The sequence below is a fragment of the Sesamum indicum genome, linkage group LG1 (assembly GCF_026168435.1).
Source record: "Sesamum indicum cultivar Baizhima isolate 11 linkage group LG1, ASM2616843v1, whole genome shotgun sequence".
Lineage (NCBI taxonomy): Eukaryota > Viridiplantae > Streptophyta > Magnoliopsida > Lamiales > Pedaliaceae > Sesamum > Sesamum indicum.
The window spans coordinates 20,509,513-20,522,349 of record NC_142657.1 but is presented as its reverse complement, the minus strand read 5'-3'; the positions used below and the strand labels follow the sequence as shown (position 1 = coordinate 20,522,349).

Below are 12,837 nucleotides of genomic sequence, written 5' to 3'. Positions count from 1 at the left end.
GGACACAGACACAGACACAGACAGACACAGACACTCACCTAATACACCTTTTTCTCTCACTACGCCACAGGACAAAACAAGCTTCCCCTCATTTCGCTTTCTCTCGATTTTTCTTCTCTCCACCCCCACCTATACATACTCTCTCTCTATCTCTCTCTCCCTGTATGTATGTACACATAGAACTTCACCTTTTTTTCTCTACGATCTTTGTTTGTAACTTGTAAATCTATAGGATGAAGATCGGTTTTTCTGTTGCAGATGTTTTTGTTCTTGTTTTTGGTTTTTTTCCGGTTCAATTGGTAGATTGATTAATGAGCGAGTGATATGATCCATTTGCAGATCTTCGGTGAAAGGTTCGGTTTTGGGGATCGTTGGTGAGTTCATTTTCTCTTTTTGGCTGCCTTTTCTTATTTTTTCAGTTGAGCTACTGGGTTGAGTTGTCGTTGACTTCTATTTAGGCTGATCTGCTTTGGTGTGCGGTGTAGGTTTTTGTATTTTGACTTAAAAATATTATTTTTCCCAAGTGCCGATGCGATGTATCCTTCGTTCTCGAGCTTGATTTGTGTCTTACTTAGGTTTCTATTGATGTATTGTTTGGTGGTTTGATTTTGTAATTGGCTTTTTTGTCTGTTTTTAGTATCTTTACTTTAGGGTGGTTTCAGATTATTTGGGTTAATGTGGATGGTAAATATAGCTGCAGTATTATCTGGTGATATATGCCTATTTTTACTTGAAGATTCGTTTCTCACACGGTATAGTTTGTGACCATGTAAGAATTTTTCGCTTTTTTGAAATGGAGGTCCAGAGTTAGATTTTATTGTTGACTTCTCATTAATATTGTCCCCTGGGTATTAGTATTTTTGTTACTTGACATGGACTTCTTGCTTTATTGATTCTCCTTGATGAGATATTTTTCTGTTTTTCGTTAAAGATAAGAATATAACGGTGTGAATCTTCTGCCTCAATTGTAGGTATGCAAGTCAATTGCTTTCTCTGTAATATAATGATAATAGTTGACACTTTTCTTATTTATCCTAGTCTAAATTAAGGGTTGTAAAGCGTTTCACTGCCTTATTTGTTGGTATTCTTATAAAATTAGTTGCCTACTGTTTCTTTTCCCCCTTTTTTTATCTATGATCAAGAGTTCCAATATGCTTTTTGTACTTACCTTAGCAATATATGGAACTGGCTATTACTTTTCTGTGGTTTTCTGTTGAGTTTTAACACCAGGTGTTCTTGGTGGATTTGTTTTTATACTGAAACCACTAATTAAATCTTATGTTCTCATCTTCTGGTCTTTATCTTTTTCATTTGATAGTGTTACCTTTTCCCTTAGCTATAACTCTCCTAAGAATACAGGATTTTAAATTTTCTTGAGTAAACTGAAAACAGTGGTTGGTTTGCAGTTGATTAGAGTATGTGCAGTGGGCCGGAACGATCAAATTCAAATTCTTCTACCACCCAAGGGGCTGCTGATAAAAAAACCAACAACATGAAAGACTTAAACAATTTGTCTGTGGAGACGGAGGATTCCTTTTCAAGTTTGCTTGAATATGCTGCGAACAATGACATTGAAGCTTTCAAGAGATCCATTGAGCTAGACCTGTCTGCGGTTGATGAGGCTGGACTTTGGTATGTACGCAAGAAAGGTTTGAAGCAGATCACCCAGGAAGAAAGGACTCCTTTGATGTTAGCTGCTACTTATGGTAGCATTGATGTGTTGAAGTTGATAGTTGCTCTGCCTGAGGTTGATTTGAATAGATCTTGTGGCAAAGACAAGTGGACCGCACTCCATTGTGCGGCTTCTGGTGGCTCTATGAATGCATTTGAAGTTGTTAAGCTGCTGTTATCTGCTGGGGCTGATCCTAATATAGAGGATGTCACTGGACGACGCCCTGTTGATGTGCTTGTAATTCCTCCAAAGCTTCCTGGCGCTAAAGCTGCTCTTGAGGATTTGCTTATAAACAATAGTTCTGATGGATCAGTTGGTGCGTGCAATTTACGGGTTTCCTTATCTAGTTCTAATGCATCATCACCAGTATTATCATCATCGCCCGAGAGCGGGTCTCCATGCTCACCATCTGATTCTGCATCTTCTCCTACAGCCCCTAAGTTTAGTGATACTGCTGTTAATTCTGTATCAGAGAAGAAACAATATCCCGTGGATCCATCTCTACCTGACATCAGAAATAGCATCTACTCAACTGATGAGTTTCGTATGTTTTCATTCAAGGTCAGGCCTTGCTCGAGGGCCTATTCTCATGATTGGACTGAGTGTCCTTTTGTTCACCCTGGAGAAAATGCTCGCAGAAGGGACCCAAGGAAATACCATTACAGTTGTGTACCTTGTCCTGATTTTAGAAAGGGTGCTTGTAGGCGTGGGGACATGTGTGAATATGCCCATGGGGTTTTTGAGTGCTGGCTACATCCTGCCCAGTATCGAACCAGGCTGTGCAAGGACGGCACAAGCTGTGCCAGACAGGTATGCTTTTTTGCGCACACCCAGGACGAGCTTCGTCCCTTGTACGTCTCTACTGGATCTGGTGTTCCTTCTCCGAGGTCAGCAGCCTCTGCAGCTAGTTTCATGGACATGGCTGCAGCTTTAAGTCTTTTGCCTGGTTCCCCCACTTCACAGTCTGTTATGTCTCCTTCTGCATTCAATCAAACCATGTCCCCATCTGCAAATGGAATTTCTCATTCACCTGCAGCTTGGCCTCAACCAAATGTTCCCACCCTTCATCTTCCTGGTAGCAACCTCCAGTCCAGTCGCCTGAGGTCTTCCCTTAGTGCCCGTGACATTCCACCAGAGGACCTGAATGTGTTGCGGGATTATGATGCTCAGCAACTGGTTATGAATGATTTGGCATGTTTTTCACAGCCACGTCCCAGTTCTGCTATGTTGAATTGCGCTGGAAGGTCTAAGACAACACTAACTCCTTCCAATCTTGAAGAGCTTTTTTCTGCTGAGATCGCCTCATCTCCGAGATATTCTGATCAGGCAGCGGCTTTTGGTGTTTTTTCTCCCTCACACAAATCAGCTGTTCTTAATCAGTTTCAGCAGCAGCAGAACATTTTGCCACCTATTAATACTAATGTTTTTTCTCCTAGAAATGTTGAACATCCTTTATTGCAGGCTTCTTTGGGTGTCTCATCTCCACGGATGTCACCAAGAAGCATGGAACCAGGGTCCCCTATGAGTGCTCGTCTCTCGGCTTTTGCCCAGCGTGAGAGGCAGCAGCAGCACATGCGTAGCCTCAGCTCGCGGGATCTTGGATCGAACCGGGTTCCAGTTGTTGGATCTCCAACCACTACTTGGTCTAAGTGGGGTTCCCCCAATGGGAAAGTTGATTGGTCGGTGAGTGGAGAAGATCAAGGTCATCTGAAGAGATCATCTTCGTTTGAACTGAAAAATGATGGAGAAGAACCTGATTTGTCATGGGTGCAATCTCTCGTCAAAGAATCACCACCTGAGATGACGGACAAGCCTGCGGCACCTGTTTCTGGTGCTGCGCCATCCGGTGAGTGTTTGAAATCAAATTCTCAAACTGACTCCATTGATCACTCTGTTTTAGGGGCTTGGCTCGAGCAGATGCAACTTGACCAGCTCGTTGCCTAGCAAACAGGACATGAAAATTCATTTTCGGTTAGACAGACAAGACTTTTAGGAAGTATATAAAATTTTTCGGCTCTTTTTTTGGCTGGTGGAAAAGGTGGAAGTCGAAAAGGTAGCAGCATAATGCTGGAGTCTGGAAGTTTTATGGGTACAATGGATTTAATTTTTTCAAAATATGTATTCAACCTTAAAATCATTTGTTGATTATTATGACAATGAGTTTTCATTTGTTACCTGGGGATGTACTAGAGAAACCCAGCCAAGTCTGGGCAATGTTCTTTTGTACTACTCTATAATGCTCTAAGGTTATTTCCCTCTTTTTATCCCTTTTCATATATTACTTGGGCTTGATTGATCTGCTGGCTTTGTGTGTGAAGCATGAAGCAGTTTGTATTGACGGATAACGCATTCTTATGTAGTTGATTTGGAGTGGAGAGAATGGTGGAATAAAGTGAGAATGGAGGGGGGTCGGTGATAGGAGAATGGAAGGAGGGGAGTATTCTTCTCTTGTGTATTTGTGAGATTAGGTGGTGTAGAAAATTGAGATGTGATGGAGATGGGGTGGGGCATGCATATTTCTACTTAGAATTATGAAAGTAGGTGGGGAGAGGGAGGTGGTTGTGGGCCTCTCTCAATGCTGAAATTGATGGGGGGATGGATGGAGGATGTATTTGTCCTTGGGTTTGTTTCCATTAATTAGGAATGGGGTACGTCTACGTGTTTTTATTCATGCATCCCTCTAAGATATCAGCTCTTCTACAGATTGCCCCAATACCAACCTCATTATCTTCTAGGCTATGAGACTCTGTCCGCGTCTGATTCTGTGATTGAACCATTCAAACTTACTTTTGGGGTGTGTATATATATTTGTTTTATTGTTTCACCTTTTCAATTGTTACTTTTGCAACTAAATTCCAACCTATCCATGTTTTAGTAAAAACTATAATTTATAACTTCTAATTATTCTTGTTACATTCATCAAATTATCTTTATAGAGATGAATGTCTCTTCAAATGCATTGGCATGTTAAGATTTGCAAGTATAATTTGGTTAGAAAAAAATATTTAATTTATAATAAGTCAATTGTAGCTATATAAGAATTTTCATTCAATTTTTTTATTAATATCAGTAAATTTAATAAATTTTAATTGATAGAGGATTTATTTGTTAGAGAAACAATATGAGGGGTATTCATATAATTTTTTAAATTATAAGAGATTTAGGTGTAATTATATTAAATTTCAGAAGAACGGTGTAGTTATCCTCTCTTATAATAGTATATTGTTACTTTCATCATTAAATAAGTAATTTTAGTTGAAATTATGTACGTATTTTTATCAGCCAAATGTTGTAAGAGAGCCTTTCTAATGAAGAAATTATTATATTTAGTTCATTAGTAAATCTGAGTTGGATTCAATTCAATTTTCAAATAATTTCCAACTCAAGTGGTCCACCGTGGAATTTAGTGTGGGTCATTCACCAAATGCATGCTTACAATTATTGGTATAATTAGTTTATTAATATTTGATATTTTAATATACTAATCAATGATGATGTCTAATAATTCCCCTACACAAAATTAATGTTTATGAACCCCAAATTCACTTCACTTTACCTGACTTGTCTTTATCAAACGCTCCTAATAATTTTCACTTTTTCTTTTTTAGGAAATTCGATAAACTTCATAATTCGAGAAACTAGCCACAACCTACAGAAATTCATAAAAATATTATAACTTTTTATTAGAAATAATATACAAAAACAAAAAAAATCATATTTTTAATGTTAAATTCATGCTCTTCTGATATCAATCTATGTGATTATACTCTATAACCATAAGGAATAATGCTCAAAGCAATGACATGTATTTCTTGTAAAATAGTGGAATTTTTGTTGCTAACGTAGATTAACAATGAATTTAGTAAAAAATTTCATTGTTAATTAACTCGATATTGATTTTAACATTAAATTCTTTTTGTTATTATTGAATCATTTTCTTGACTAATTTTGATGATAAAAAATATTTGATTATACTTCTAATTTATAAAGAGTATTTTTCAAATTTTTTCTATGATAAAAGTGAACTTTCAAGGGCTCTATTTTGTATATTTCACAGTCCAGTTGCTATAGTGACAAAGCTCAGAATCATTACAGAAAATGATGAAAATTCAGCAGCAAAATTGAGTCGTCACCATCATATGTTTTATTTACATAACCCCTAGTACATGTAGGAATAATCGTACAGGACACAGGGCAGAACGTACGTACGCAGTACAAGAACGATTCTACCCTATAAACAATATAAAATAACAATAGACAGAAAAGGGCCTAGGAAAAACAACGTCCTAAGTCGGATTTTATTACAGAGTTCACGTAAACTCTACGATGATATGTTGTTTGATGGCAACGTTCGACTCTTAAGAAATTGCCACGGCCCTGTTCCTGTGCCCATCCTGCAGATATATTGGGAGTATTCAGTAAGTAACGTGTTTGTTTTACTTAATTATATATGTCGAAAACTTTTAGCAAAATTACCTCCAGAAACCAGCAAATGTTCTTAAGCCCATGTAGATGGTTAAGGCAAGCCATATTCCGACAAAGCCATTAGTTTTGGACAGAACAAACAAGGATCCAATGCTTGCTATGGAGACTAATACCTGAGAAGTTTTAGTAAGAAAACAGTTCATAAACATTGATGATCTTTGCTTCATTCATTGTAATAAAAACATCCAGAAGATTTATGAGAGTATATAGTTACCATGGAGTATGCAGAATATGCGAAGTCGGATGCTCCGAAGTTAACGCCATCAAAGACGAATGCTAGTGAGTTTATAGGTTGCGTAGCTGCTACAAACTGAGGAAAAAAGAGGTGGTGAGGAAAGTGGAAAAACGAACGTGTTATTGGTCGGTTTTAGGACAGTAACTGTGGAGTGATCAGTACCGGGATGCCTATGGCTATGACATGAATAACGTGTTTGTCCTTGGTGAATATTCCTGATCCGAACTGGAGACCAAGTCCAACGAGAAGGGCGAGGCCGAGTCCTAGTACAAATCCCATCTGTGTAATACAAAACCCAGATAGTTATTTGCTCTTATCTATGAGCTTGTTTGGAATTGATAACTGTAGGAAACAACGGTGTCTGAACGAACAATACCTGCAGCACTCGGGCTGCAGCAGCTGTAGCTTTCTGATAGTCTTTCTCAGCAAATGCACAAGCAAGGATGGCCTAGAATGATTCAAACCAGATCATTGTTTTTTAAACCTTACTTTAGCACTACTTATAAAGAACAATCATTCTTGGATAATATAGAGCTCATTTTCTTGGTAGTTTGTTTACCTGTCCAGCAACAGCCAAGCCATCAGCAAGAAGTGACGATGTCATCCATACCTGCAAGCATACCTGAAAGGCAGCCATCGGAGTAGGGCCGAGCCTTGCAGCCATTGATGCTGCCAAAGTCACACAAATGGTTGCAGCTACAACTCTTGCTAGCAACAGGAAACCTGCAAACGGACAAACTATATATATGAAAAATGGGCTTATGTAGTCTTGTTTTGTCTGTTCAACGAATAATTCGTAAAAACTTGCCATTCTTGAGAAATTTGCTCAACTGCAAATCTTTAATGCTGGGAGGTAGCAGATCAACTTGTTTCATTAACTTGAACAAGAGAATCAGAGAGATTAAGTACCTGAAAAAAAACCAAAGTAGATCATATATAAGAGTGAAGAGAGTGTCAGCAATACTCTGTTTAATTAGTTGATGATAGTGAAGTACTTACTGCGATAGGACATGAGCGATGGCTGCACCGCTCACACCCAATCGACAAGCGAATATGAAAATCGGGTCCAAGATAATATTGGTTAAGTCTCCTGCAACTGTTAGTTAACAGATAGAGAATAAGAACAACTTGAGAAAGGAATACCACAACAAATCCAAGATGCATTTCTTGTAACAAAAAGAAAGGAAGACAAGAACAGTCCGAAGTCGAAATTTTTCTCTTACCTGTTGCATAAAGAGGAGTTTTAGTATCCTTAAATCCTCGAAAGACCCCTTGCATGGCTAAAGACAGAAGAACAGCTGGCGCCCCAAGTGACCTTATCGTTAGATACTTCTGTGCTGGAGATAACATTGGAGATCCCTATTTGATCATGTGGACATATATGTATTAATAACAAGGATAACATAAGTACAAGGAATGCAGTAACATGTACAACACTTACTGATTTCACGCCCATGAGACTTAAGAACGGTTTCGCGAGAAATATGAGGAATATGGTCTGAAGGAGTCCAAGAACACCTCCCAGAGCCAGTGCAGTAGATGCTGAAGGAATATGTCGACGCTCACTCTTTGTTTTCTCCTTATCTGGACTGCTGCTGGGAGCATCAAGAGACTTACATATGGTTGTTTTCAGTTCTTGATCTTCATCTTTTGCATCGTCCTTCATTGTAGAAGTACCCTTCTCTAAGTTTTTGTTCGTTGCATCGTTTTCATGCACCACAGCTGGTTTGGTTTCTGTTTTCTTGGTGGATCCTTTCTCTAAGTCGTCGCCCTTTTGCTGTTCAGCGTTGATTCTGTTGACGGTGTCTTCCTCGGCTACAAATGAAGTAGTGATGCTGACAAGTGGGAATATAGTGACTTTGGAGGCTTGATTGAATATAGCAATGGAAACTCCTACAGCTGCGATCTCAACCGGACCTGTTTAAACAGCGCGAAAATTCTTCCATGGATCAAACTAGTAATGAGTAAATTTCTCTACTATGGAACAGAAGTACAAGTTCTGTAAAACAAGAGACACATGCTAGCAGAAGATGAGGAGGGAAATGCAAACATGAACGTGATAACGACATGATTAACCTCAACGATCCCGAGTTGTGAAACACGTGAATATTTGTACCTAAATGGCCAATAAACGCGGTGTCAATCAGAGATGCTATTGGATCAGCAGCCAACGCCAGGGCTGCAGGGAGCGCAATCTGCAGTATTTCCACCCCGAGTTCATCCCTTTTGAAAACACATCTGCGCTCCAGGCAGCACGAAAGCAAATAGGACAATTTAAGCACTCAAAGAGGAGAAATACTTGCATTTAAATCAAGAAAGCAAGGTCTTCACTAACATACAGCTGCATGCATGAATAAGATAATGATCGACCATCAGATCAGTGATTGTCCTTAATGCACAACCTTGATAGCAGAATTATTACAAACTATACCTAGCATCGTTGAAGAAAACAGAGATCGGAATCTTCCACTTTGCGGCAGGTGGAGGCAGCGTACCAGCATCGTCAGCCATGATTATCAGCGGTATCTCAATAAGCAGTAGTATATGCACGGCGTTTTCCCTAGCTCAGCTGTTTCAACAAAATATACAACAATTACATCTCAAAGAACAAACTCAAAAGCTGTAATCTGAAGCGCTACAAGCCCAGGTTCAATATGTGGTTCACTTCAAATGCTGAATTGGCGAACGAAAAACAGTTTCCCTAAGACATTAACATCCGAAAAATGTCTGCAGCATTGCTTAAACAACATAAAGAATAAAACCAACATTGAGATTTCCTATGAATTTACAGGACTCTTGTTCATTTCAATCAAGACAACCGGGATAATGTCTGCATTTTGAAAAGTTAAGCAAACCAGACACATTCCACATCAGACGATGTTTTAATATGTTTTTCCAGAGTACATACCTTCCTTAGTTGGAAAAGAGCATTGCCATAAAAAATTATACTTTAACTGATAAGCCAGAAGCTCGAGAAATGTGAAAAGTTGCACATACAACTATACCTAACTTCTCCCACTCGCCCCAAAGAGTAAGAAACGAACAAAAACTTGTCTTATAAACTTGTATTATTGCCTTTTCACTTCTCCCAGTCTGTATGTAGCAGGTAAATCGTGGTCATCTGCTGTATTTGTTACTAGATACACCGGAAGGCATACTTAGGACCGGTCCCATAATCTAAAGTATTATTACTAATGCAGGGACGGTATGCAAAGTAAGTCCGTGAATGATGGTATGAGAACTTAGTAAAACCACTGAGAAATAGCAGAGCCTTCCCCAGTTCAGACTTCCCTGAATGTTGAACTTTTCTAGCAGATTCACAGTCCCTTTAATCAGCATATTTTACTCTTACAAATATCATTATCATCAAAAGAGAACTGGACAAAGAGGCAAGATAATGAAAGAGAAGGAGTTTCTGTCCATGTATGAGTAGCTTTTTCTTCCCTACAAAGATTCCCACCTCCCTCTCCTCAGTTAATCCCCCAAGATTTGTTTAAAAACTGCCTTGAACCCGGCTCCAGCCACGTAGTTCAAGGGGAAAAGCCAAAAATGCAGACAAGTCCCTGAAGAAACAAATAATGTAGGAACCTTACAACTGATTCTGAAGAAACTATTGAACTTGGAGAAGTCCGTAAGTCGACATCCTATATATGCTTCACAGATGTCATTGAGACCAAAATTTAGCACGCCAAACACCTCAAAACTTGAAAAGATTGTACGGTAGAACCGGACAAATGGATCAGCATAGAAAAAGAAACTACCTAATACTTTGATACTATTCCACATTAAACTGAGTTTGTCCTAATAGCTGATCAAGAACAATTAATTAATACATGGGCTAAAATGTTGGTGTTCAGTGTGCTTACAGAGGTGAATGAATGCATTTGATCATAAATTGTTGGAACAACACAGTTAAAGTTATCAAAGGGCCGTTAAATTACTGTCCTAACGTTAAACGAAACGAAACATCCATCTTACAACGCTCGGACAAGTTTGTGTGTATACACGAGCTTTCTCCATCACTCCCCCGAATGGGTCGAAAACCGTCTTCCTAGGCTTGCAAGAACAGTCTCTTCTATGTTAATGCCAAATTTTGCACTGGCTGCTCAAAAACTTAGTAGTTCCTCATTAACACTAAGGTTGATAACATGTGATTCTTCACTAAACAGCAGAACTTCTTACATAACTTGTTCATTCTTGGTTCATAATATAAGTTCACAAGTTGAAGGATTCATATTACAACTGTGGTTGGCGAGACTGAGCTCCATGACTGCATTGTGTGTGAATATTTGTTTAATATAATTATGCTAACATGTGATTAACGTATAATTACATCAACATTCTTAGAAAAATTTACCTTTGGTTAAATGGTTAGGAATGACCAACGAGACCTAGTTCAGTTGACGAAGTTGAGATTTTATAACTTTTAAGTCGTAAAATAATCTGTATTACAGGAAATAATCACTTTTTTTTTCATAATAGTGCAGGTTTGTCCTATTACATGTATAATTTATCATTAAAAAAGATAGTAATCATCACTATAATGGCAAGAAGACGACAAGGAGAGATGATGATAAGTGGTGCTCAGATTATAATTATTCTTATCATTAATCTGCTATTTCTTTATTAATATATATTAAAATGTAATAATTAGTACAATACTAAGATTTCTACTAATTAGACATATATATAAGTCACCAAAAACAAAGAATTATAAATTCCTTATATTATATATCACTACAATTTAAACTAATGATATATGAATACTATTTATTATGGCCAGATATAAGTTCTTACATTTGCCTTGATTTTTTGTCTATATTTCCATTGGTTTTAGTTGTGAGGAATTAAGGTTGTTTTCATAAAAATATAAACGGAATTAAGGTTTGAGACTAAAATTGTAGATTTTTTGGAATTATGAAATGCAATATGATGAGTTAAAAAAATAATGAAACCAAAATCACAAAGAGATTACATTGCGAAAAGTAAAAGACTAGTTTTTTTGGCTAATAGTCATTTTGGAACCGTAGTTAATTAATACTATCACAATTTTTTACTCAAATACTATAATAATCACTTATTACAAAATACCATATTTTTTTTAGTGGAAAGACATGTAGAAAACTTGTAGCAATTAAATCCTAATTACATATAAATAATTAACAAAAAAAATAAAATTATTTATTGATTATTACAATCACTTAAAAATGATAAATACCATATTTTTGGTGGGACTCGAGCAAGAATAACGACTCTCGTTGAGAAGTAAAAAAGTTAAATATAGATTAAGCATCAATTAAAAAAATAAAATAAAATTCTTGGTATTTAATTACCATCATTACCAAAACAAAATAGAATGAAGTAAAATGACAAGTGTACGTAGTAATACAGATAAAAGTGATTAACTGCATGCATACATTCATAAGAAAACATGGAAGTAGGTAATATAGTACTCACCTCTCTCTCTATCTCTCTCCGTCTCTCTCTCTCTCTCTCTCTCTCTCTCTCTCTGATGACAAAGGTCTGAAGCACCTTAACCATCACTCCCCTACCCTTTATATATATACCCCCACCTTTCTTCACTTCACTTTAATTTTGCCTCTCCCAATCAATTCAAAATCAGAATTATGCCTCAAATTGTGTGTGTGTGTGTGTGTGAGAGAGAGAGAGAGAGATATTTTATTTGAGTTCTTGAGATTAGACATAAATTAAATCTGAGTGAGATGTATATTTTATGATTCTTTTTTTAATGAATTGATTATGATAACATCGTAAATCTCATATATTAGTAATATAGTGTAATATTTGTAATTTATCAATAATAATTATTAAAATAAATTAATATCTGTACATCGATTCAACCCATAATTTTGAAGTTACGTATATAGAAATACAATTTCGTTAACTAAATTAAATTTCATTATGTCATGCTTCATATGGGTTAGTGATAATGATGACATAAGTGTAGTCATCCATTATGATTGACCGGTCAATTTAATTAATATCTTTTGAGTGGAAATAAAAAGAAATTCAATTAATTTTTTAGAATTATTGATTTTTTTTTAAAAAATTATATCGGTACTTTTAAATCAACCAACATATCTTATTATAAAATTCAAGGTAAACAGAGAAAAATATAGTACTATCAGAAGTAGACTAAATATTTTCATGCATAGGACTCAAACTTATAATTTCTTAGTTGTAAGACTTCAACCTCACCACTCGATAATATAAAATAGGGTAAGTTACAGCTACCTCCACTTAAATTTAGCATAATTACGAATGTCTCCTCGTTGTTGAAAAAATTACAACTACCCCCTCAAAATGAAAAATAATTATGTAGCCCTAGACGATGAGGTGAATATTACTACTTTACCCTTACTGAAATTGTTTAAAAAGTAAAAAAAAAAATTGAAAAAATATAATAGGTAGTAAATAAATAATC

General features: G+C 36.7%; 2 protein-coding genes across 3 annotated transcripts; one reads left to right on the top strand and one right to left on the bottom strand.

Annotated features, from left to right (window-relative positions):
- On the top strand, window positions 1-3,936 carry LOC105169095 (zinc finger CCCH domain-containing protein 30). The gene is made up of 2 exons (XM_011089389.3): window positions 1-374; window positions 1,407-3,936. The coding sequence occupies exon 2, from the start codon at window positions 1,418-1,420 to the stop codon at window positions 3,614-3,616; it is 2,199 nt and encodes a 732-aa protein (XP_011087691.1). The 5' UTR covers window positions 1-374; window positions 1,407-1,417; the 3' UTR covers window positions 3,617-3,936.
- Window positions 3,937-5,793: 1,857 nt separating this feature from the next.
- Window positions 5,794-12,009, bottom strand: FRD3 (MATE efflux family protein). 2 transcript variants are annotated; one of them, XM_011089368.3, is made up of 13 exons: window positions 11,850-12,009; window positions 8,824-8,961; window positions 8,509-8,630; window positions 7,834-8,309; window positions 7,616-7,751; window positions 7,392-7,488; window positions 7,201-7,301; window positions 6,952-7,115; window positions 6,769-6,840; window positions 6,555-6,671; window positions 6,372-6,467; window positions 6,149-6,270; window positions 5,794-6,066 (listed from the first exon to the last, which is right to left on the bottom strand). In XM_011089368.3, the coding sequence occupies exons 2-13, from the start codon at window positions 8,901-8,903 to the stop codon at window positions 5,994-5,996; spliced, it is 1,656 nt and encodes a 551-aa protein (XP_011087670.1). In that variant the 5' UTR covers window positions 8,904-8,961; window positions 11,850-12,009; the 3' UTR covers window positions 5,794-5,993. The 2 variants fall into 2 exon arrangements, with proteins under 2 accessions (XP_011087670.1, XP_020553048.1); XM_020697389.2 differs by lacking the exon at window positions 11,850-12,009 and adding an exon at window positions 10,371-10,607.
- Between the last annotated feature and the right edge of the window lie 828 nt (window positions 12,010-12,837).

What these genes read in the sequence shown, in the direction of transcription:
- LOC105169095 (XM_011089389.3), top strand. Translation starts at nt 1,418, where the DNA reads ATGTGCAGTGGGCCGGAACGATCAAATTCAAATTCTTCTACCACCCAA.
- FRD3 (XM_011089368.3), bottom strand. Translation starts at nt 8,903, where the DNA reads ATGGCTGACGATGCTGGTACGCTGCCTCCACCTGCCGCAAAGTGGAAG. An exon ending in GCTTGGCTGTTGCTGGACAG is followed by an intron (nt 6,841 to 6,951) that starts GTAAACAAACTA and finishes GAATCATTCTAG; the next exon opens with GCCATCCTTGCTTGTGCATT. An exon ending in ACATTTGCTGGTTTCTGGAG is followed by an intron (nt 6,067 to 6,148) that starts GTAATTTTGCTA and finishes ATATATCTGCAG; the next exon opens with GATGGGCACAGGAACAGGGC.